Raw genomic sequence first — 26828 nt, forward strand, 5'->3', positions numbered from 1 at the left:
ACTCCCTGAAAGAAAGTGCTATATTCATAACTCTTACTAATCTGACTATTTTACAATATAACATTAAGCCTTTTCAAATTCTTGATTTTAAAATTTTCTTTATTTGTTTTGAATGGTTTTTATGGATTTCGAGAAATATTATGACAGTTTCATTTTTATTGATGCGTTTCTGAAAGAATCAGTGTACAGAATCTGTATATGTCAAGTTAAAGTATTTTGAATTGCTTGATTTTCATGTTTTCTTTCTGTATACAGTACTTCTATCTTTTTATGTACACAATCCCGTTCCGCATCAATGAACAATGTTAAATAGCTGTATTCTTGTTTCATCAGTTATTATTAACACTTTAGCTGAGTCTAAGGTGAATCCCATAAGCGGCGTGCACTGTATTTTTATCATATATAGTTTCTACCGCCAGATGACACTGTAGTTGTTATCGTTTCTTGTTGGGGGAAAATAGTCCGCCATTTCTCCCTGCGCGTTGTGCTTATTTGTTACTTTGCGCAGTTTGTTGTAGTCCATTCTAGTTTTAGCGAGGTTGTTGTGTATCGGTTACTTGGACGATGACGGAGAAAATTGATATGTCGCTGGATGATATTATTAAGATGAGTAAAGGACAGTTTCGTGTACCCAGAGGAGGAAGAGGTGCTCAAGGTGGTGTTAGGGGACGAGGTGCTATGAGTGGCGGAACAAGGGGTCGTTCACGTGGTGGAGGTTCTATTCGAAGCCGACTGTCGAGAGGACGCTCGAGGCCTGTACCTTATACGAGGGTAAATGTTATTTATTATTCGTTATGCTTTATTTCAGAACGTTTCTAGTTACAAAGTTTCTTTTCGTTAATTTCGGCCTACAAAGGTATTGCATATTATTACAGTAATTGAACTTGTGGTTTATATTGACTTGTCTATGTGGAACTCCCTTTTTTGTTTTTTTTTCGATGGTGATTCTTCTGTTTGAAATGATTGCTACTCATGATGTATGCCTTCGTGGCCAACATATGGCTCTCCCATTCTAAGAATACTTGTGCGTCTTTGACGTGGAAACCGAACAATGGTTGTTTATATATTTTATGAATTTATTGTAATAATTTAAATGGCTAGTGAATTCGTTATTATTTTTATGTAGTTGATCTAAATTTATCAAGTTTGTAAGACTGATCTTTAAATAAGCAACCGTTTCACTTTGAAAATGAAGAAAACAGAGTTACCTGCCAACGGTACACAGGCATCAGTAAATTGGAACTTTCTTCACGGAAGCTGACTGTTTTGCTCTATTTAGTTTGAAGTTATGAAATGGAATGGTGTTGTATACGTTATATAACACCATCACATTTAATGGCTTCTATTCCTGATTTATATAATGTCAAAAAATAAATTATTTTATCATACAAAATATCCCGAACAAAAAGAGATGGCTAAAGTCCGCGTATTAATTTCATATCCTCATCACATAATAATAGATTATGATATTGATTAGTTCGTTTTAGCAATTTCTAATAATTTTCTTTAAAAATTATTATGATAAAAAGATATTGAGATGTTAAGTCAAATTAATGTACTGTAATTGTAATAAATTATGGAAAATAGCCTATCCCTTGATTTGGAATCTTTATTTCATTCTAGTAAAATTTTATTTTGTTTTTCGTATAATGTCTGGTTCCTTTCCCTGATTTGCATTATTAAATGAACATAAAATATAACTTTTAATTGAAGTATCCTGTGGTACATTCTGTAATACCAATTGATATTATGGGGTTTGTTTTAGTTGTGATGTGGTATGGAACTAAAAGTACCCCACACAAGATATCACATTAATTTATATCCAGTGAAGCACAATGATGCAAAAATGGTTTTAAAAAACAACCACCACTGGCTTAGTGCCGTGAAGGGTATTGTAAAGTCTGGGTACCTGCATGTACTTTTGCACTTTACAATAAAGATCATATATATATATATATATATATAATGTTGATGGATTTGTATTTCTTTTAAACTTGAATTTTATAAGGATGAAAATATCAAGAGGTGCTTAAAAACAAAATATAAGTATATGTAATTTAAAAATTCTCACAGGTGCATTACTGGAACTTTATCTTACCTCTCTAAGACTAATCTTTAATAGACGACACAATTAGATATACCAGTATTAGCAAGATTTTTGTTATGAGTTTAGGTTAAATCTTGAAACAGACTTGCTAGGCAGTACTATTAAACTGTACCCTTCTTTTAAGATTGACTGTAATTTGCATAACACTTTTCTGTGCTAAGTTTTGTTGCTTTTCAATTCTTATTCTTGGAACACAGTTCACACTTTTAATTTATTTCTCCTTGACAGACACTCATCAAAATGGCTCTGAATTTATAATAATTCTGGCCAAAAGCCTAGCCCAGAAACTTTCAATTTTATCATTTCTTGATTGGATATCTAATTAGACACTAAAATCAATTGAATCACTTACAATCTGACTTAGTATGACATACAGTAACTAATTATAGATAAGGAATGAGAGCACTACTGTTCCTAGATGTCTGCTATAGTATGTTCAGGATGGCTGAAATATGCAACTATATAGCTCCTACTAACATTGGTATATAAGGAAAAATTTTTATATTTAAAAGATTCTGGAATTGAAATAAAAGCTTTATGAACTTTAACAGCCTAAATAACAGGAACTTCTGTATCTACATTTTAGTACATAATTGTATGGATAGAGGTAATGTCAAGTGTATATCTCTGCTAAACCAAGATACTTTACCAGAAAAATAATTATTTGAAAAATTTTAATTGCTTATTTCAGTAATATATGTGGACTCCAGCCAGCCCATAGATGCTAATGGGTTAAGCCATTTTACACCTTTCGGCAGATTTAATTATACTGTATTTGATTATTGTCATAACTAAATGGAAAATAGATGAGATCATGACTGATCAGCATGATGTGATCCTCTTTAGCCATTGGCAACTGTTACATGTCATGGGCATTTCATCTTTTGTCAGATGTACTACAGTCAGAAGAATACTTGAAATTCAAGAACCATTTTCTACCCCAAAATTACACACACACATAAAAAAAAAAACCTCTACAGAACAACTGGTAAATCAGAAATAAAAGGTTACGACATTCATATGTAGAGGGAGTGACAAGAATAGACATCTTGGTAAATAAATAAGAGGTAGAGTGCAGCCATTATCAACCCACTGCAGGATGGAAGCCTTCTCAACAATTCATGCTGAGGGAAATGGACCATAATCTGCCACGCAGGTCCATTGCGGGTTGGCAGATCTACCGTATTCAGCAGTCAGGGGCTTGAACCCCGGTCTACTCAAAGAGAGTGTGCTACTCACTTAATATTTTTTAAATATAAAAATTCTTTATTTTTATATTAAAAATATAAACATTTTGGTAATGGAACAAATTAGTGCCAAGCATCATTTTAGTTTGTAGTAAATCACCAAAGTAGGCAAAATGGCATAGTTTTTGATGTATCTCATATTGTGAAGGCTGCCTTCATAACGAGTTACCCGATATTGCACTACTTCCAAGCAACACTTTGCCAATGGAGAAGGCTAATGTTACTCATTCTTGGGGTACACCACCTCTATGTAGTTCAGTATCAGGGCAACTCGTAAAGGCATTCACAACATGTGCGCCGACAGTGTGGTGCCAGTGCACCACCTTTGGATTTCAAAGTAATACACAATTTTTCATTAATTTATTGAAACATTAAAACAATACAAATTCTTTCTTTCAAGTTGGAAGTACTTTCTCCCACTGATCACGAAACCTTCGCTGAGCTGTATACAAATCAGCCAAACTTGACTTAATTGAAATATTGCATGTATTTGAAAATTTGGTAAACAAAACATTTTTATTCCCACATGCACTACCTTGCAAAATATCCTGCCAGTGTCCATGATTCACAATATGAGATATCACAAAAATGATGCCTTGTTCAATTAGTGAATTTTCCGCAGTCTGAAGCTTTCAGTGCTAAGACCTTTTTTAGTATAAACGTTTTGATATAATGGAAGTGACATATTGCATTTGTTTTCAAAGATATCCATAATTGGATAGTGTTGATGACATGAAGCACTGTGAGGTATTTGCCGTTAAGTTCTCATTTTTCTGAATTACTTAGTGGATTGTTGCTCTGTCTTATTGTAATTGTAACTTTTTAAGGTATGTTGAAACTCCAAAGGAGCTCACTACCAACTTGGTAATTATTATTATTATTATTATTATTATCAATTATTTCTCTGTTGAGGAGACAGCCATTGGCTAGAAGGGTGTGAGTATTTGGTAATGAGTTTAATGAACAGAATGTTAAGCAATTAGAAATCCTCAGTTTAAAGTTGTTTCTCCCATAAGCAGAGTAAAATATGTATAAATTCTGAAATAGCACTTGAAAATGATCTTTAACTTATGTATGTGTATCTTTTTATTTGTGTAGTTAATATTTCATACCCCTAGGTCATTTTCCCTTCTTAAGAAGTTTTCCCGTGTGAGAAGTTCTAAATCTCGAGTCTCTTGGAAAACTTCTTATCCAGGTTCTACTGTATATTTTTTTTTTTACATAAAATACAAATATAAAATTGGTATGAATTGATTTCTCTTTGTTTGAAGCTACCTAGCCAGTTCTCAGTGGCTAAAACCTGAAATCTGCCCTAAACCACTGTGATGTCATGATTAAGTTAACCATATTAAACATTTACCTTTTTATTTTCATCATTCATCTATTGCTGTAGTTGGTGTCCATTAACTCAGATTTTTCATTTGTATTTATTGGAAGAATTCAGCCTATAATAATATTTTTTATTATTATTTATCTTCATTTTCTCAAATATCTCTTTGCAAGTTGCTGATGATTTTTTCCATTTCTCAAAAATTGTAAGTGAAAATGACCTCCCAGTTGTAGTGGTCATATCCAGAAAAGAGAAGATGAATTTGCACATTTTTGTTATATTTAAAAGATTAAATGGTAATTGGTCATATCAATTTTTTGATATGACCAATTTTAGTATTAATATTGGCAAAATCATGCAAGGAAGCAACACATGATGCTGCTGTCAGTAATTTGTCAAAATCTTTAAATTTATTCAAATTACACTCTGACTGAATTCCAATTTCTTACGTCTATTCTAATAGTTTAGTTTGCTGAAACCTCTTAAATCTTTATACACTTCATTTAGGTCTCTACACAGATGCATAGTTTCCAGATTGCAATTTATAGAACTCAACTCTTTTAGTAGGAATATCCTTTTGTCCCCAGCGCTAGCCTTACTGCTTTCCTTTGTATCCTTCCCAGCAGATATAAAATGAGCTTTCGAAATCAAACCAGTATACATTTTTCAAGGTGTGGTATACCCATTGCCTAATACTTGTGTTCTTAAGCCAGGATTCTGTGGCATATTTAAGGTTCCACAGAATGTTATAAGGTGATCCACAAAAAGTTCCAAATATCTCTTGAATTATTGGAATTTTTGCTTGGAAATTGGCAATACTGGAGTAATCTCCATGTGGCATCAATTGTCTCTCTGTTTCTTTTTTAAGATTATTTAGTTGTATTGTGTCTGTGTTCATTTCTTATTGTTACAGAGCATCCTCACAACTGGCAACAGAAAGGTGAGCTGTGTTCCTCCAAGAGAAATAACAGTCCACATATATGCAGGTAAGGATTCCAAGAATCTCTTTCTTGCTGACTGCTATTCAGAATTAATTTTCTGTGTTTCTATTCTTTTCTCAACCTCTCTGCTGCCAGGTTTTACGAGAAGATTCCCTTTCTTTATATTTTTTAAAGGGACAGTCAGACAAACGAGTCAGTCTTGGGTAGATTGTGTGGTTCCATCAATCACAGCAATAGTAATACTCAGTTATTTTCAGGAATGATGTTATGAGTGGTGTTTGTTGCAGTTCTTTGCTATTTTATAGTCTTTGCATAGTTTTGTAATTTGTATTTTTTCCAAAACCATAGTTGTTTTTGTGTATCTGAAATCCCTCTCACGTATTTGACATATTTCAGACTTCAGCAGCTGTATTGTCATGCAGCTGTTTTAAGATTGAAATACACTGGAGTTCAAAGAAAGTGCATCATCCCTTAAAATTGTAATTGTCGTCTGAATAATGTAAGTATATGGTAATATTTCTTATGGATTGCATCAGATAAGATTGACATGCGTACATGATGACGTAATATTGCATCAGAGTTGCGGTCATTCCTTGCTTGTGTCAGGATGGTGAGTTACGTACAGTTGACGCCACGAAGAAAGAGTGCTATTGTTGGTTTACACGAGGATGTTCTTCCATCATATTGCTTATAGAGTCTTGTGCATTTCATGTCGTGGAGTAGATCACCTGCAGTTTATAAAAGGTTCCGTAAATGCCAATGGATACCTGGCTGTATTGGAAGGAAAATTGCTGCCAACCATTAGAGACCATTTCAACCTGCCAAGTAACTGCATCTTTCAGGACGACTCAGCTCTTTATCATTGGGTTAAATGGGTTAAATTGGGTAAGTAGGCACTTCTGTAGTTAATTTAGCTTCATGTCTGCATTAGAGGTTCGACAGTAATATGTTTACATTTGTTACAGGTGAAAAAATGGTTGGGAAGAACGGTCCATTAAAACTGTTAGCTGGCCAGGAAACAACCCGGACCTGTATCCTATAGAGAACTATTGGCATTGTGTGGAATCTGCAGTTGCCAGAAAGAAACCAAAGACCCTTTGTGAACTTCAGGAAGCCATAATTCATGTTTGTAACCACGAACTGTCAGTTGATTATCTTCAGAAAATGAACTTGTCAATGCCTCGACAGTGTGCTGCTGTCATCAGGGCCAGAGGCAGTTCAACTAAATATTAGTTTGCACCTGGTGAACTTTTCATTTTGTTTTCCGCTTAAAATGATAAATTTATAATGATAAAGGTTGCAAATACTCATTTTGGAATATTGTGAGAGCACCTGTCAAGTATTACATAACTTTGCCTTAACTATTAATAAATATCTTTTGTTTATACATATATTTATGATGCTAATCATTAACGTAACATACCATTGCAAAAAAAGGGTTAGAAATGTGAAATTCCTAGGTGATGCACTTTCTTTGAACACCAGTGTATATCAGAGCAAAGAAAGAAATTATTAAAGCGAAGTACGAGTAAAGCGGGGAAAGAAGTGACCTGATTGTTAAAAAAATTTGCCTTTACAATGGCAGTTACTTGCCTTGGGTTTTACATGGATTGGAGATAAAAATTGCACTGTTCTATTGTGGATGTTTGGGGAAGGGGGACTAACAAACACAGCTTTGGTCTCATCCAAATTAAATTAACACTTCATTGCTGATCATGGCCACTTGTCAAATGAAACAGTTGATTGTTCAGTAACTTTTGGATTCACAAGACAAAGGTTTTGAGAAGAAAATAACTCACTGTAAAGGCTGAAGATGCAAGCTATTTAGTAGCCGAGGTTGCACAAAAATTTAAAAGTTACACTATTATTACTTATGGCTTGTGCGATTGGTTTATATAATGAAAGAGGCTGAAAGTGAAGTTGACAAGTCAACAGACACAACAAGTATAGCTTAGCTGTTAGCATTTGTACAATTAGAAAATGAAGGTAAATTTTTGGAAAATTTACATTCAATAGAAAATTTTTGGTATTGTAAAGAACTGCTAGAAATAATTAAAAAGGTCAAGACATTTTGAACGTCTTTTCTTCTTATTTGGAATTCTGTGATTTATCATGGAGTCAGTGTGTTGGAATTTGTGTTAATGGTGCTCCCTCAATGATCAATAAAAAGCTTTGTTTTCAAAAACACAAATTCAAAAAGGAATTTGTGTTAATGGTGCTCCCTCAATGATCAATAAAAAGCTTTGTTACACTCATCAGAAAAAATACTGGTGTCATAATGGCCATTTGCTTCCTTCACCTTCTTTCTTATTTAAAATAAGTCTTTGATACAGCTGTGAGTGTCTTTATTATTATTATTAGCCCTATGGTGCAAGGAAGCCTGAGGCTTATACTGCACCAGCCAAAAAAAAAAAAATTCTCAAGTTACCCTGAGAGAGAGAGAGAAAGAGAGAGACTCACCAGATGTGAGCCCCTGGGGTGATTATGACCAGTTTAATAAAGTAGCACCCTCTTTGTCATGCATGTTTCTAAATCCATATTTTCATATGCAAAAAAACTATATGACTATTTTATTTTATTATATTTTGAATATTAAGGGTTGTCTTGCTTCTTAGGTAACAGAATTGCACCATATATACAGGGGGGGGGGTGATCATTTAATTCATGGACTGGTGCAAGATCTTATCTTAATTGTCATCATTTTCATCTCCTGTGGATGTCTCCTTCTCGAAATACTATCCCTTGAACTTTACATACTTTTGCCACCCTCGTACTCTCGCATTAAATGCTTCTTGCAAGCCAGTTTTCGAAAGATTGAAGTGTTTCCATTATGGCCCTGCGAACATTGTTGTGTCAGGCATGAAACTCTTGCTTTCAAAGCTTTCTTCAGACATGGAAACAGGAAGAAATCACACAGGGCTAAGTCCAGTGAATAGGGGAGATGCAGCAGAACCTCAGCACTGATTACTGGCTGCACAATATTAGCCATGTGGGGCCTGGCATTGTCTTGATGAAGAAACCACTTCACACCGGAAAGTTCTTGGTGTTTCTCATGAATGGCGTGGTGAAGTTTGAGAACCTCAGAGTATGCTTCCTTATTCATAGTCGTTCCATGAGGCACAAAATGTGTAACAAGAATGCGAATGCCTTTTATATGCCTTCACCAGATGCTGAAATTTGCAGAACTGAAGCCTTTCTTGGTAAGAGCACCTTTTTGTTCCCCTCAACAACCATTTGTTTGTCAGCCAAATGAGAAGCTTGAAATTCCTTAGGTCTTGGTGAATCAGAATGCTTCCACTCACTTGACAGAATGCTTCCACTCACTTCCACTCATGTTTACTTTATGTTTTGTCTCTGAATCATAGTGAAAAATCCAAGTTTCATCACAAGTCACTATTTGATTTAAGTTTTGACCTTGTTTTTCAAAATGATCAAGCATTTCTTTGCACAAATCTACTCTTTCCTGTTTTTGTTCTGGAGTCAAATTGTGTGGAATCCAGTGGGTACAGATTCAAGACATTTTGGTGATCTTTCACAATATTGTGAGTACTACCCTATGAAATGGACATTCTAACAGCTAATTCACGAAGTGTAATTCAACCATGCTACCAAGACATTCAATACCATGCGCTTCATTCATCTCTTTAACTGCTTTCGATGCATGACACAATGCTAGCTCAACAAGTACTGGCCTGTGCACACAGAGTCTGATCAGTAGCTATCAGGGAGAGCACCTCTAGCAGCAGTTATGGAAAGTTTGAGCAATAAACAAAACCTTGAACCAGTCCGTGAACTAAATACAGTATAACCCTATTAAATATACCGAATTAAATATAACTCTTATAACCCTAATGGTAGCATTAATTTGTTCCTTTTAGCCTAACATTAGAATGTTTTTGTATATGCATGCAACAACTAGCTTGCGTGATTCAAACATGCAGATCTTCATATAATTTTATAAATGACAACCAGGAAAAAATGATGCACTTCCTCTTCCTAGAGACATGTTTTTAAATTAATTAATCTATTAATATAATTGGAAACTTTTACTTTTACTCTCCTTACTTCCCTTTATGTAATTTTAACCCTAACCAATACGATCTAGAGGTGAGTACTAAGATAATAAGCTTTGCTAAGAATCTTAATAGATAATCAACAGTACTTCAAGTTTTCAGCTGTAAAATTATTAATTATGAATAAAATATAGATTTTTTTTTTTTTTGATAATATACATATTATATAGTGTTTTCTTACTTTTTATAGCCTAGAGAACTCCCAGACAGATGGCAGCATGATCTCTTTGATGGTGGGGTTGGCCAAAGAGGAATAATCACAGGTGGTGTAACAAAACTTCAGGTTTCAAATTTGGATTTTGGGGTGTCAGATAATGATATTAAGGTACTAGTAAAAACTGGTTTTCTTTGCACTAAATGCATTTATGTGAGGGTTATTCTTAAAGTAATGATAATATTCTAAAAATATCTGACAAGTATGTATTCATGTCTAGCATATTATTTTGTTTATGAAGTTGTTGACTTACCAAAATGTTAAATCCGTTTTTAAAAAAATCATTGGGCAGGATAATCTTTATGATGTTTACTTTTCTGGATTGTGTTAATTAATTGCTGTAAGCTTGTCTCTAGATATGACATTTTTGCTGTAGTAGGACTTAAGCCCATTTTTTATAAACACAGATAAAGAAAGATGCTAGTCTAATGGAAAGTAATGACTTTCAAAATGTACTGAAATGACAGAAGGCTAGGCAGTTTGTTAATCACTCCTATGTCTTTTTTCTTATCAACTATCCATATGCAGCACCTTGTACCAAAATCCAGTGATGATTTAACAGATTTTTACACAATAATAGATTTCTGATAATTCATATGTTTTATCTAAATAATTATCTGGCCTTTCTCAGATCCACACATTGAAGTTTGTTCCAGTAACTGTTAGCAATTCTAGCTCTGATTATCCACTAGGATAGGCCTTGTGAGATGTGAGCAATAGATAGTAGGGACCTACCTCCTCGTGGTCGGGGTGGTAACTCATGCTTGTGTGTTGAGATGTCCCTGCCACGAGGCCAGACGCCGCTCACTAGTTTAAATTTCTTTTTTTATATATTTTGTTATTTGTTAAGTTGACCTAAAGTGATAGACTGTTTGTTTATTTATTTTGTTAAATATAGCCAACTGATATTTATGGTTGAGAAACATAGCAAATGAGCTCTATACGCATATGTGCAAGAACACAGGGGCCGTTTATCTTACTGGTTGAAATGGCAAATTACCTTCCCTCTGAGGAATTTACTTAATACCTTTAAAGCAGGAGTGGGGGACCTTTTTAGTGCCAGGAGTGAATTGCAAGTACATAAGAACCTGTGGGGGTCCATCTTTGCTGAGAAAAATAATGAATCTTAAATTTTACAAATTCATAGATATGCATGCGATTACACTAAGCAGTATTAATTAAAATGTTATAATGCATTAATTAACCACACAGTTATAATGTTTTAAATACCAAAGTTACCACAGTTATGTTTTAATTTTAATGAAACTTCTTACTTTGCACCTTAATGAGTTGGCCCTTCTTTGCTTTGGAAAGCTCAGAGATGTTAGATGTCAATGATTAGCATTAGCATTGGCATATGATGCAAGAAAGCAAGCTTATGCAGCATCAGCCAAAAAAAAAAAAAAAAACCCCACTCCCATTTCACCCCTCAGTTCATTCGAAATACCTGTCCAGCTGAGTCTTAAATTTATTTAGGCTATCAACTTCCACAACAAGGGATGAAAGTCTGTTCCAACAACCAACTACTCGCTGGCTAAAGGCAAATTTCCGCACATCAGTCCTACCTCAATTTGAGGTAGGACTGATGTGCCTCAATTTGAATTTATGCCCTCCCAGGTGATTATTCTGAGCAAGAGGAAGAATCCCATCACCATTCAGCATGCTCAAACCATTCAAGACTTTATACACCTCTATCAGATCACCTCGCCGGTGCCTAGTCTCCAGACACTGTAATTTACAAAACTTAAACCTTTGTTCCATTCACTAATCTTGTTGCCCTTCTCTGTACTCATTCCAGCAGCTCTACATCCATTTTGAAATGAGGCCTCCAGACCTGTATACAATACTCAAGATGTGGCCTCACCATTGCCTTATACAAGAGAATAATCACCTCCTTATCCTTGCTAGAAAAATTCCTGTATATCATTGACAAGACACCATGAGCTACTCTTGCAGCCCATCTGCACTGCTCAGAGAACTTCATATCTGCCTGCACAATTACCCCCAGGTCCTTTTCATTCTCTATCACTGTCAGTGTAGTACCACAGAGTTGATACGTTTCTCTGGGCTTACTGTTTCCCATATGTAGTACTTTACATTTATCAATGTTAAACTTCATTTCCCTCCTCTCAGCCCATCTGTTCAACCTTTCCAGATCCTGTTGCAGCAGCAGCATAGCATCAATAATGTCCTTAACAACCCCACCAACCTTTGTATCATCTGCAAACTTGGACATTAAGCTTGATATACCATCATCAGTATCATTTATAAATACAGAAAACAGTAATGGACCCAACACTGAACCCTGAAGGACTCCACTAATAACATTAGTCCACGATGAGCAGTGTCCATTGATTACCACTCTCTGTCTTCTCCCCCTCAACCATCCCTTTATCCATTGTAGCAATTTGCCTCCAATGCCACACTGCTCCAATTTGTGCAGCAGTCTTCCATGTGCAACAGTATCAAGTCTTTCTAAGATCCAAATATATAAATTCAAAGTTATTCCCTGCATCCAGTTCTTTTGTGACTGCATCATAGTATCCAATCAAATTGGTCACGCAAGACTTTCCCTTAACGAAACCATGCTGTGTCTGAGCTATAACTGAAGTCTTGTCTAGATGATCCTGCAGTGCTTCTTTAACCAGTGCCTCCATTAATTTTCTTGGAACAGAAGTTAAACTCAGAGGTCTATAATTACTTGTGTAATTTGATCCTCCTTTGTGAATTGGGGTCACATTTGCACATCTCCAGTCTATGGGTTCCTCCCCTGAGTCCAAAGAAGCTCTCATAATTATGGCTAACGGTTTGCTTACTTCCTTTGCTGCCTCCTTTAATATAACTGGATAGATCCCATCCACCCCGGGTGCCTTTTTTTTGTTTATCCTCAACAATTTCTCCTCCACTTTCCTCTCAGTTATTACAAAATCATCTAGCTCACTGCCAGAGTTTACTTCACCTCTGGCATTCCTCTTCCTGAATAACTCCTCAATGGAGCAATATGGCCTTAGTTGCTAATGCTCCTAAAAACCAAAACAACAACAACAGCAACATAACTCCTCATGTGTGAATGTAGATGCAAAATACTCGTTTAGTTTGTTAGCCACCTGAGCAGGATCCTCAACTGTTGAACCATCAATATCCAGTGGACCAATCTGATTCATCCCTTTCCTTCTGGAATTTACATAGGTAAAGAACTCTTTTCTGTTTTTCTTTGCATCCTTTGCCAAGGATTTCTCATAATCTGCCTAATCTCCTTTGTGACTTGGTTACAAACCAGCTTATATCTATCATAGGCTTCCATGTCACCCATTAATTTATATGTATCCCATGAATTTTTCTTCTCTGCCATATGTCTCATTAGTTCATCTGACATCCGTTTAGGCCTAAATCCTGAACAATATTTCTTAGTTGATATGTAAAGCCTAGTGGCTTCCAAGATAAGTTCTTTGAATGCTTCCCATTTTGAATTTGCTGTTGGTAACATCAGTTGGTCCCACTGTATAGAATTTAAATTCTGTCTCAGATCATCGTAGTCGCCTTTACGAAAGCAAAAACCCTTCCCTTTACCCCTGATGGTAGTTACTTTGAGTAAATCTCACTTCAGCACACTGTGATCACTGCCACTTAGTGGTTCCTTTATCTGCAGATTCTTAATGCATGAAGAATCACTACTGATAATCAGATCAAGAGTGTTACTCCCTCTAGTTGCCTCCGGAACATGCTGATGTAGAAAACAATCATCCAATAAATCCACAAAAGTCTTGCTAGTGTGTGAGTGACCAATCCACAAATTCCAGTCAATATCTGGGAAATTAAAATCCCCCATTATAAGTTTCTTATAATTTATTTCCCTGTACAGTTTCTTATTGTACTCATCAGAGGCATTAGGCCTATAGCACACTCCTTCTCTCAATTTTGATCTCCCAATGCTTATGTCACACCAAACTGACTCGACACTGCACTGTCCAGCGATGTCGACTGGCTTCACTTCCTTGGGTTTTTATGTGTGTCTTTACTAATAGCATGACCCCTCTTCTCTTCCTATCCTGTCTATCCTTTCTGTACACATTGTATTCCCCAAATTCTAGTTCTGCATTCCTTATATCTGTGTGACACCACGTCTCTGATATTTATTATGGTACAGATGATGCAGATGTTTTATATATGACATCACAGATGATGTCATATTAAAAATAAGAAACAACAGTGGTCCATCAAGCAATCCTTGAGGGACTCCACTGCTGACATTATACCAATCTGAAGAATATCCATTAATCACAATCTTCTGCCCTGCAGCCACCCAGTAATCCATCTTAGAATCTTACCAGTAATCCCAACCTGTTCAAGCTTATATAATAACCTCCTACAAGGGACTAAGTCAAATTCTTTGCTAAAATCCAGATCAACTATGTCGAAATTATTCCCTAAATCCAGCTCGTGAGTAACTGTGTCAAAATGGCCTACTAAGTTAGTTAAGCATGTTTACCCTTAACAAAGCCATGGTTTTTGTCCTTCAGAATGCCATATTCTGATTGCACTCTTAGAATTCTATATTCTGGATTGCACTCTTAATCATTGCCTGTAAGATTTTTCCTACCAGTGAACTCAGACTAACCAGTCTGTAGTTACCAATTTCATTCTTAGAATTGCTTTTATGCATTGCTGATAATTGGCACTTCTCTATTCCAAAGGAATTTCCCCCGAGTCCAAAGATGCCCTCATAATCAACGTCAGTGGTTCAGTACACTCCCTTGTGCTCTCCCAAAAAACTACGGGGTATATGCCATCAACTCCAGGAGCCATACTTGCTTTTATGCTTCAAAGTTTTTCTAATTAACAAACATCCATAATTACAACATCAATAATTTCATGTGGCTCAGCCTCACTCACACAGCCTCTTTTCAGCATGAAGAGTGTTTTGTCAGTAAAGACTGATGCAAAGTACCTATTCAATTCATCAGCTGGGTTGTCTAAGATTTTCCCACTCCAAGTGCACATGGTCCGATCTGATTCATTTTTTCTACTTATTGTATTCACAAATGCAAAAAGTCCTTGTCTCCCATTCTTTGCTCTCTTAGCAAATGCTTTCTCATGTGCACAGCCTTGGCCATGGTACCATTACAAATCAACTTGTAGCTGTTTTAGGCTTCTATTCTTTTCATTGCTGTGTAATTCCCCCATGCTATTTTTTTCTGCTCTATTTTCCTAGCCAGCTCCGCATTCATCCATTTCAGCATCCTCCTCCTGCAATATTTTTTTTTTCTTAATGGTACTTATGGGTTCATGATATTTGTGATTTTTGCTTTAAAAGTATTCCATAATTCAAGTGTATTCACCCTCACTCTGCAATCAGCCTAGTTCACAGATGCCACATAATGGCTTAAACTGTGAAAGTCCCTTCTTCTGAAATTAAAACCCATGCCTTGACCTTTAACTACTGTAACAGCTTTCTTCATCTTCCAACTGACGATTGCATGGTCACTTCCTGAAAATGGTTTCTGTATTTTGAGCTCTGTGATGTCATCTAATTTGTTAATAATGATGAGGTCAAGAATATTCTTGCCCCTAGTACTTTCTCTAACATACTGGTATAAGTAATCATCATCTAGTTTATTTAAAGTTTTTCTCTGTCATTAGTTTCCCTCCCACTTATTCCAATCGATCTGGGACAGATTAGTCTGTCCCAGATGGAATAAGTGGGAGGGAAACTAATAATCATTCACACTTGCATGCCCATTCCATCTACACATAAAGGCTCCTATCATATTCTTCACAATCTTCTAGTCTATAGATTACTCCCACTCTCTTTGTTCCTTTGCTTCCAACTAACCCACAACACGGATTCTATGCTGGCAGATGTAACTTCACACTCAGAAAAAGCTCTTTTTGTGCTCAGGCTTTTTGATAAGAAGTATGACTCCTCTATCCCTTCTATCTTTTTCCTAAATTCATTATACATACCACAGTGGAACTCATTATCACCAATTTCGGAGGTGCCCCTGCGGGCAAGAGCAGCAGTGCGTAGCACACGCTTCTTCATTAGACCGGGGTTCATTAGACCCATGACCACCAAATATGGAGGATGTGGAAAGGTCGGAGAATGACCACCACATATCCCCGGAGCAATATGGCCTTAGTTTTTAATACTCCTAAAAAAAATCAAAACTAAACCAATTTCCGGGCGGCACTACATTTCTGTATCCAACAGCATATTAAGGCACAGTGCCGTGTTAAGCTTATTTTTCAGTTTTCTGAAGAACTATTCTCAAAACCATGCTATTAGATTTAGCTCCATGTCTCTTGGAGCTAAGGAGGTGAATATGGTGCATAGGACAAGAGCTCATCATTGTCCTCGTAAAACAATGTCACCACACCACAGAATTTTTTACGGGAACTTGTGTAATTTGCTCCAGTGATTGGCATGCATCCTGGGTACGAGTTTAGTCAAAAGTGACTAAGTGTGTCACAACATTGAACAAGTTTGGAAGAGAGTGGGGGAATTGCAAATGCCAGTTCAAAAGAAGATGCCCATGGAAGTATCTATAGGAAAGGCATGTAACAGAACATAACATCTGTGAGACTTTGTAAGAGACTGATCATTAATTAACCTGACTGCTCTCTTTTGAATAGAGAGAAAGACTTAGGAACACTATACCAGATGTGGGAAATATTCCATGGTAGAGCAGATTTTAAATTTGTACAAAGTGAGTAGTTGTTTAGAATAAAAGAAATGCCAAGCAAAAAAGAAAACCCAGTTGTTTGGATTGCGTTGTTGTTATTGTTATTTGGTTTTTAGGAGCATTAGCAACAGGTCTAATCAAGAAGTGTGTGCTACGCACTGCTGCTCCTGCCCACCTGGCTATGGAGGCGCCTTGGATGCAGTGGAAGCAATATCTGTGATGCACTTATGCCATTAGGGTAATTCCTAATAGAGATATTCCTTGTTTAGAAATCTGAGTGTGATTGAAGCTGAGCAAAGATCGATTATCTCTAATCTCTCACGGTATATAAACAACACAAATATTGCTTCTAATGCATCCAAAAAAACTGGGTTTTCTTTTTCACTCTGGCGTTGTTTTTCTTCTAAATACAATTTCTGCATTTAGGAATTTGACAGAAGATATTAGAAAATGGTAAGCAAAACTATGGATAGGATTTCCAGTCAGCGGAAGGTCATTAATATACAAAATAAATAAAGCGAGAGAAAGAACTGAACCTTGGAGAACACTGGCATTAATGGAGAAGTTAAAAGACAGCCATCTACCATCATTGCAGTCAGAGAGAAAACTGGATACCTAATTGCAAAAAATAAAATAAAACACAGTTGAAATTCCATAAAATGGGAGCTTTTTTAGAAACTCTTTACACAAAACATGCTCAGAAACCTTAGAAATGCCAGGAGCGACTGCTTTAGTTTCACCAAACTTTTCCATTGAATTTTTCTGAATATGAGTAACATAAGCCAGTATATTGTCCATTGAATAACACTGATGGAGTCCATATTGGAAGTCATTTATCAAATGGAAGGTTTCAAGATAGTTTAAGAGTTGGTAGTTGATGGAATGGATTTCTCCTTTACTTTGGAAAGAGTACAGGTGAATGTAATTGAGCAATAATTAGATGGGAGGGATTTGTCACCCTGTTTTTAGGGACTAGCTGGATATGTGCAAATTTCCAAGCAAAAGGAAAAACACTGGAATAAGAAAGTGTAAAAAGGTGACACAGAAGAGGAGCACAGATTTTGAGAATAGAGTGCAGAAATGCAATGAGGACTTGGAGCTTTCTTGGGATTAAGATTGTTCACAAATCTAATATCATTCTGGCAGAAGACCACAAGAGGCACTGGGTATAGTAGGAGATTTCCCAAGATTATCAATACAAGAGTTAGAAAAAAAAAGTAGGATACTAGTAAATCAGCTTTATCATTAACTGATAATGCAATTGAACCATCGGGTTTTAACAGAGGTGGGAATTAGATCGTATGTATAGCTTAGCTTAATTTTCAGCACCCACCTTTCAGAGGTGAGTGCTGAAAATTAAGCTAAGCTATACATACGATCTAGTTATTACATTACAGCACATAAGGACTCCTTAAAAATCAAGAGTCAGAGGTGGGAATTTATATGTACAGAAGTTACAGCCAATAGCTTTCGTCAAAAGACCAGGATGCTTGTCTCCCATTTGGACAAGAAACAAGTTTTCTACTCTTAACCTGTTCAGAATCAAGTTTGGATTGGTTAATAATGGTTTTACAAGTGTCGTGAGCTGCAGTGTAAATAGAAAATGTAGCTGGAGATTTGGGTGCAAGTCATGAGCAACATTCTTATCTTGTTATGGATTTGGAAATTATCTCTCTTACATTTGGTCTATAATGAGACTGATGTCATCATGCACAGATCCTGGTCATATTCACTTCTTCACAGAAAACATGGACTGTACTGACAAATGTCTCCACATTAGTCAGTACAGTATATGGGAAACAGTCTTATCATCACTAACATAGTAGCCTTCTGTTACAAACTTGTTGGCTTTCTCACCATTTCATCAGCTTTTGGTTAACTTGAGTCAATGTGTAGCCATCTGAAGTATGCATCTGTCTTTGGATGGTATAGTCATCTAAGTTTGATCTATCATACATTTCACTTGCAGTTGACTATATGATTCTGTGGCTTCTTTCTCAGGGCCATGAATTTAAGAAAACTTAGGTGAAGTTAGGCTTCATTTTCATTTATTTCGTTCAGTTTGGTCCATGCTTACCTTTTATTCCAGCGTCTAATACTGGTCTCTCTTTAAGTGCATTGTAATGATAAAAGAAAAGTGCGTGCGTGCATGTGTAACCCTTGTATAACACGGTAGTTAGGGTCCTATAAAATCTCATGTAGTGCGAAAGCATGTTATATGGGACAAAGAGAAGTGTTACGTTCCAAAAGCTAACAAAAATACACCATTTTTTTATAACCATCGGAAACTTAATTTTTATTAAAAATAGTAATAACTGAACAAGTGACTTGCACACTGTGATACATATGTCAGGTAATGTACGTTTGTTTAATTTTCTTCCTCTTCATTGTTGCCAATCGCAATCGAACGAGAAGGTTTTCTCTGTTGCAGAATATCTTCACCTTTTGAACTTTCTTCTGCAGCATCTAGATTTCTTGTATCTTAAAATCAGTATTCTCGGATTGTTTGCTTTTGCTTGATAGATCTTTGTAGGTTGCGTAATTTATATTTATAAATTAATTACAAAGATCTTTGTAATTAATTTATAAATATAAATAAATAATTGCATGGGTTAGAGCATTTTTTAAGCTCCCTTTTGAACTTTGTGTTCCTTTCAGTTGAAGGATCTGCATTCAAAAAATAAGATTCTAATTTCTTGGCTAAGTTTATGCCTTCCTGTATGCTTTTTAATGTAGAATTCGGAATTTCAGAATTTTCATCTGCGCTATCATAATCTGAATTGATGCCATTTCTAGCAAATCTGCTTTGCCAGCCTCATTTTCTACTGGTAATTCTTGAACATCTTCAGTAGTCGTATCGTCAAAACCTTCCCCTCCTACTGATTTAACAAGTTCTATTATCACATCAATTCCGTTTTCTGCCGGTTCAACCATATTTCCCGAATGAACTGACTCTGTCCATACATTTTTTCCAACACGCACATGTTGACGGTTTTATTCCTTTGAGCGATAAAGCTACAATTTCAATACAGTCCACAATTTAAAAATATTTCCTTGCCTCCATCACTTCAATAGATTCGGAATCATTTTTTTCCAAAATCCATTGTAACGATGTTCTGATATAATGAGTTTTAAAGGTAGATATAATACCTTAATCTAATGGCTGAATTAAAGAAGTTGTATTAGGTGGTAGGAACATTTAAACTTTGAAATCTAGATTTTTCTGCTTTAAATAGTTTTCCACAGCTGTTGCAAAACAATTTAGAAACCATTCTTTAAATAAATCGGCAGTTATCCAAATTATGCCTACATTCCTTAGGCATAATTTGGGGCTGTATTTAATTCACAACAAAGAAATTATTCCAATACAGTTCTTAAGAACAAAGTTTAGTAACACATACACAGTAAAATTTATAAATGATCAAATAAAAATCAAAATAACTTTACAAAAACCTTAAAAGTCATGAACTGCACGCTTCAAAGTCACAATTTTTTATGGTCTGAAACAAGCACAAGTTCAATACACAGAACCTAACACAGGGATTTCCTTTTTTTTTTTTTTTTTTTTGTGTAATGATTAGCGAGTCAACAGCAGCGGGGATTCACCAAAAAAGAATGTAAATGTTGAAAAATTACAACCAAATAATAGCAAAGCTCAAAAATACCATGTTGTGTGAGGTTTGCCGCAATTCTCTAACAGTGTTGGGCAAGGATTTCTGCAATTTACCAGTCATGTTAGAGTTAAACCGTGTTATATGGGGGGGTTGCCTGTGTATATATGCATATATACCATTAATATATGTCTTCTGCCTGTTCTCTTTTGTTTTCAGTGCGCACAAGCATTTTGTGTAATGTTGAATATTTCACTGGTTCACACATTCTGTGGTATACTGAAGATAACTTGGGATATTTTTTCCTTGAGGTATATCAAAACTGAGGCTCTGTAGCATAAACTCATTTCTTAACCATTCCCCATAGCCAAAAGTTGCAGGGAGTCAGGTGGGAGATCTTTCAGGCCTTGGTAAGAGGCTACCCCCTCCCGATCCATCAGCTACCAAAAGTAGCTTCCAAAAACCTCTGTAGTGCAATGGTGTGCTGTCCTGTTGAAAGTAACCACTGAATTGGATGCTTAATTGAAAATTGCCAGTGACATAATCCCACAGCAATTTCAGATTTGATGCTGCATTGAGTCATACCCTCAAAAATATATGAATTGATTACTCCCAATTGTGAAACACTATACCAAGTTATTTATTATTGCTGTTGTTATTTGATTTTTTTTTTAGGAGCATTAGCAACTAAGGCCATATTGCTCTGGGGATATGCGGTGGTCACAGGCTCGAACCCCGGTCTAATCAAGAAGCGTGTGCTACACACTGCTGCTCCTGGCTATGGAGGCACCTACTATACCAAGTGTTCTCCTTAGGAGAATTCTATACATATTTTCTCAGTTCTTGGGGATTTCCTGTGCCAACTGTTGGTAATATGGTTTCATTACCAAATCCAGACAGAGAATAACGTATTTTATTGATCTTTGCGAAATACCATTTTCTATTTGCAGTCTGGGCAGGCACTGATTTCCACAGATTAAGAATTGCTTCCTGGACATAGTGTTCTCTTCCATCTAACACTTCTACGACATCCAATGTTTCCCATATAATTATTTGCAACAGATCCCATTCACATAAATTTTTCATAAATTCAATCAATACTTAGTCATCTTGGAGGCACTTTTTACTAATTGCCGCTAACGTGTTCCTCACAGTTGTTAGCAGTTTGAAAGACTTTCATTCACAATGCAGGGTGCCTACTTTCTTCTCTGTTTAATTGTGTAGCTGTTTACAGTATGTCACACCTAAAATAAGTGCATGAACTATATTGGTTAACTGATTTAACACCTAAACAAAAACAAAAAGCTTTCATCTAGTACAGTACATTTAAGTGGTACTATTTTTTGGCCAACCCTGTCTATTGGTATTAACAGTTCACAAACATGTGCTCATAACTGAAGTGTAGTATGTCTGTAGATGTATGTGTTCACAGACTGATGTGCATGCTGTTAAAACCTAGAATAACTCAACCGGTGGGAATTGAACCGAGACCTTTATAAGCTAATAGCAAACAATAATGTATTGTGCTGGCTTGGCTATCACAGAGCGCTTGTAATAACAAGAAACGTTCATGTAATCCCCGTGTAAGCATTGTCAGGTGTATGTTGTTGTTTGTTGTTGTTTGGTTTTTAGGAGCATTAGCAACTAAGGCCATATTGCTCCAGGATATGCGGTGGTCATTCCTTAACCTTTCCGCATCCTCTGTATTTGGTGGTGACGGGCTCGAACCCAGGTCTAATCAAGAAGCGTGTGCTACGCACTGCTGCTCCTTCCCACCTGGCTACGGAGGCGCCGTCAGGTGTATGGAAAGGGGTACATGATGTTTTGTGAAAATTTGGTATGCAAAAAACACCCATTATGGGTGGGGGATTAGAGAGTAGAATTTTTTAATGCTTCTTGCTATGTGAATTTAGGTTTTACAAAAAAGTAGAGCTGTAAATGTAACAGCTCAGTTTTCATATTTACATAGATCTGTTGATTTTTTTTTTTTCCTTCTTTGTTTATGACTAGTGATGGTTAAGTGCTCTGAAGAAGGAAATCACCTGAGTGAAGTGATAAAATTGGTGGGTGACAGGGTGAAGGATAATTTGGATGTGATAATGTTTTTTTTGATCATAGCCTCTTTGTGGCTTGTTCTTCAAATGATATTTAAAATATGATAATGGTTTTTGTCTAGAAAGGAAAGCAAACATCTTGGAGGGAGAGGGAAAGTTCCATTACTTGAATGCTTAACCCTCATATGAGTGCTGCTGCTATTTTTAATTTTAGTATTGATGCCTTTTTAATATTGAATGAAGTCCAGCTGGATTGTAAGTATAAGAATGTGTATTTATATAATGAGTCATATTTATTTTCTGTATATATAAAAAAAAATGATAAAGTGAATATAGAGAAAAATACAGAAGTAATTTGAGCATTTACTTGTAGTACGAGATATTATACTGTACTTTTTCTAAAGTAACATTTTGGGTAACTAAATTGACAGTTTAAAGTTTTTACCATGTTATTTATTTATTTTACTTTATACTGTCAAAATTGTTTTTAAGCTAAATTTCATTCTATAGCTCAGTCATTTTGTATGATAATGCTGTACATATTCTCATTAATTCAATATTGAATTATTCAAAATGGAAATATTTCAAAGTTGTTTCCCAACCAACAATGTAAGGTTTTATATGTATTTTTAGTATAGGTTATTCAAAATACATCTACAATGAAATTCAAAGTCTGAATTGGGTCCTGTGACTTGTGTACCTTGTTTAATTCGAAAAGACTTTTCAAAACAAAACATTAATAATGAAATTATCTGTTAATGTGTTATAATGAAATTGAATGGAGCTATAATGAAAATTTGTTAGAGTATTTGTTTAAAGTTTGCATTTCTATCCACCTCTCCAGGTGCACTTAATCCATTATGTTTACACTGGGTGGGGGTGGATTGATCACTAAAATGCAAAAAGCACTTGATTTTTCACATCTTTTAAGCCACCTTAACTATTTATGTGGCCTTGTGGATTAATTCAAGACTTGAGGGAAAGGTTTGGGAGGTGGGTCTGTAACCTGACTTTTTCATTCTTTAGGCTGTTCACCGGATGAATCATATAGCCCTGGTGGGTGGCAGCCACTCACCTGGACAGCAACCCTGCCTGGATAACCTCCAGATCCATGGGGAGCTCTCCTGCTGGGGTGGGGTGCTTACTGTGCTGCAAGCTCGCATTGTTGTGAGTAATATGGTCCTTTGGATCGTCTAAGTGTTTTTCTGTTCACAGCCAGTGCTGCTTTGGGAAACCACATCGTTGCTGCATAGGGTGATTGCTGGTATGAAAGTTATTTTGTAGTATATTAACAGGGTTCTCTTTTTGAGACCCCAGTCCTTCTTTGTGATTCTGGCTACCATCCCAGAGTAGCCCCTGATTTTTCTCTGGATGTATTTCAGGTGCTGCTGGAAAGACAAGTTATTATCCAGAATTACACCTAAGTACTTTAGCTCGCTTGCAAATTTTATGGTGACATTTTCGATTTTGATTTGCGGGGGCTGCTGCAATTGTAGTTTCCCTTTGAGGAGGATTTATGAGGTCTTTTCTGGTGAAATTCTTAATTGTTTTTTGGAAGCCCATTGTTGTAGCTGCTGTAGTGGCCAGTTTGCCAATGCCTCCAGTTTGGCCCTGGAGCCCACTTCCACTGCAAGGTAAGGTCATCTGCGAACGCATGCGCTCTCATGGGTCCCAGGTCCATTTCCAGGAACTCATTGAGGACCATGTTCCACAAGAGTGGCCCCAGAACCGACCACTGTGGACATCCTCAGTACACCTCTCTCTCTCTCTTGTAAGTTTCTGGTACTGCATGTTTATCTCAACTCTTCTTTGGGTCAGATAACTTTTGATGACTTTGTACAAATTGATTGGCACTCGGGCCTCCCTCAGCCTTGCCAGAACACTTGGCCATCAAAGTGAATCAAATCGATAGGCCTCTGTGTTTTCTGGATTCTTTGTAGGATTTTTAGGTTAGCTATTTTTCCATGTAGTTCAGAATAGGCCAGTTTCTAAGCATTTATTGTATAATGAGAGGAGTAATTGTGGTTGAAATTCCACTATTTTCTTCAGTACAGGAACTCCCCGACTTACGGAAATTCGACTTTATGTAAGTGTTTGTCAGGTGGTACAAACTTAAAAAAATTGTGGAAACGTATTTTGCATCCTGTATGAATAAATGGAGGTATCGTGAAAATATCTTAATGTGAACCCAATGACACACTGTTTTTTTGTTTGTTGGGGTTTTTTTTTTTTTTTTATATAATTCATTCCAATTCCTTGGAAGTCAAAAATTTTGCTTTATTACTAAACTATTTATCTCTCTAAAATGTCATATTTATAATGAAAATTTCATTAACCTTTCATCGTTATCATATGTTCTCGTTATAAGAATCAATTTTAAATGCCTTAGTGATATTTTTCTAAAGCACATTTCTGGAGATCACGACCAAAAAACAATTTGCACTTTCTGGTTTATTGGGCTTTTCTATTAGTGCATCTAATTATCAACGGGTAGTAAACTCGATCTTATTGCATTTGCGATAATCCCGATAACTGCAGTTGTGTGGGTTTTTACGCTATTATGGTGAAATGTGTTCCCCTTAACTGAAATCTTTAATCATAGTCAGGCATTGCAAAATTACATTCCATGTTATAAAGAGATGTATGCAGATAAAAAGAAGAAAAGAACTGTGCAAACTAAGCTGATCAGTTATTTTTCAAAATAAAAATACAGTACATACTTCACTTATATTCTTTTGGTATGTACATACTGCAATAAAAATATTTTGTACTAGTATTTTTCATTTTTATCATTTTGATTTCTTTTTTTGCAAGAACTTCGTGTGCATCAATTTATAGTAACAAACACCTATATATTTTTGCAACTGGACCCATATAATCAAATTGTAAGAACACATTAAAATACATACTAATAATACCTCAATCAGCGTGGTATCGCATAGCGCGCTATTTTTTTGGCACGAATTAACCGTGCTATGCAAGGTATTCCTGTACAATGATGAAGGGAAAGCGACCAACAAAAAATTACAGGTGCTGGCAGTGCCAGGAAACGAAACAAAATTGATTTAGAAATGAAGATAAAAATGATTAAGAAGTTCGAATCAGGACAAAGTTTGTCATCTATTGCAAGGGAATTAGGTCTCGCTGCTTCAACAGTGAATACTATTTTAAAGGACAGTGCGTGTATAAAAGAACATGTCAAAGGATAAACGCACTTAAGATCAACAGTGATCACAAAACAGCATTCAGGTGCTATATCAAAGATGGAACAGCTGGTAATAATATGGATGAGAAACCAGATTCAGAAGCGAGTGCCCCTTGAGTTTAACGACCATTCAAGCAAAAGCAACAAGCATTTATGAAGATATTAAGAATAAGTACGGCAAATTCCAGGCCAAGTTCGTGGCAAGAAACGGGTGGATTAATGTCGCCAGTGCCGATTCTGCAACTGCAGAGAAATTTTTTGGTGTGTTGGAAAAAATTATTGATGAAGGCGGCTACTCAGTGCTGCAAATTTTTAACGTTGATGAGACTGCTCTGTATTGGAAAAAAAAATTCCGCATCGAACATACGCTGCCAAAGAGAAAAGGACAATGCCAGGTTTCAAAGATAGAGCCACGCTCTTGCTTGGGGCTAATGCAGTGGGATATTACAGATTAAAACCACTGCTTGTGTACCATTCTGGACATCCTCTTGCATTTAAGGCCATCAGCAAAGCCACCCTACCCGTGCATTTCTGATCGAACCAGAGAGCATGGATAACAATATCTCTTTGAGGATTGGTTTAAATGCTACTTCAATTCCCGAGGTTGAAAAATATTGTAAAGACGACAATGTTCCTTTCAAGATTTTGCTTCTATTAGATAATGCTCCTGGACATCCTACGCATGTAGATGATTTCAATTTGAATGTGAGAATCATATTTTTACTGCCAAACACGACTTTACTCATCCAACCTATGGATCAGGGTGTTATTTAGAATTTAAAAGCATACTATTTACGCACAATGTTTGCTCAGATATTGTCTGCAGTAGACGATGAGAAAAATTTTACTTAAGAGACTTGGAAATCTTACAATATTTACCACAGCATCTTAAACATTAACCGGGCTTGGGCGGAAATTACTAAAAGTTGTTTAAATGGTGTATGGAACGTAAAAGGCTTCGAAGGATTTGAAAAAGACGAATCATATGAAGAGGTTACAGATCAGATTGTAAATTGCAGATCTACTTCAGGAGCATTAGCAACTAAGGCCGTCTGGGAGTTCCTGTATTTCGGGCTCGATGAGATCAAGGCCTGGGCATTTCTTGTTTCTGATTTGACGTACAGCCTCCCCGAGTTCATGCAGGGTAAAGGGGGGGGGTTCTATCTCTTGATTATTGTAGTTTTCACATATGTGGTGCTGTGATGGTATTAGATAATGGTGTTCTTTAATAACTTAGTAAAATTTTGTATATACTTTCCTTTCAGTATTTACTAATTCTTGAGTATAAAAACGTAGTCAGCCAGATCAGTTGAAATAGGGAATAAAAAACATAAGGAGGTAACATTTCTGTTCACTGCTAGTA

General features: G+C 36.1%; 1 protein-coding gene across 1 annotated transcript in view; it reads left to right on the forward strand.

Moving 5' to 3' along the window:
- The first annotated feature begins 452 nt into the window (after positions 1-452).
- The window catches only part of Ref1 (RNA and export factor binding protein 1), a 44539-nt gene continuing 18163 nt past the window's right edge, over positions 453-26828 (forward strand). The window contains exons 1-2 of the mRNA XM_090386749.1: positions 453-771; positions 9889-10023. Coding sequence (XP_090242875.1) covers positions 565-771; positions 9889-10023 — 342 coding nt within the window. The 5' untranslated portion in view covers positions 453-564. The remainder of the gene's footprint in view (positions 772-9888; positions 10024-26828) is intronic.

This window comes from Mastigoproctus giganteus, chromosome 12, assembly GCF_048544385.1.
Source record: "Mastigoproctus giganteus isolate SK-2022 chromosome 12, ASM4854438v1, whole genome shotgun sequence".
In the NCBI taxonomy this organism is placed as follows: domain Eukaryota; kingdom Metazoa; phylum Arthropoda; class Arachnida; order Uropygi; family Thelyphonidae; genus Mastigoproctus; species Mastigoproctus giganteus.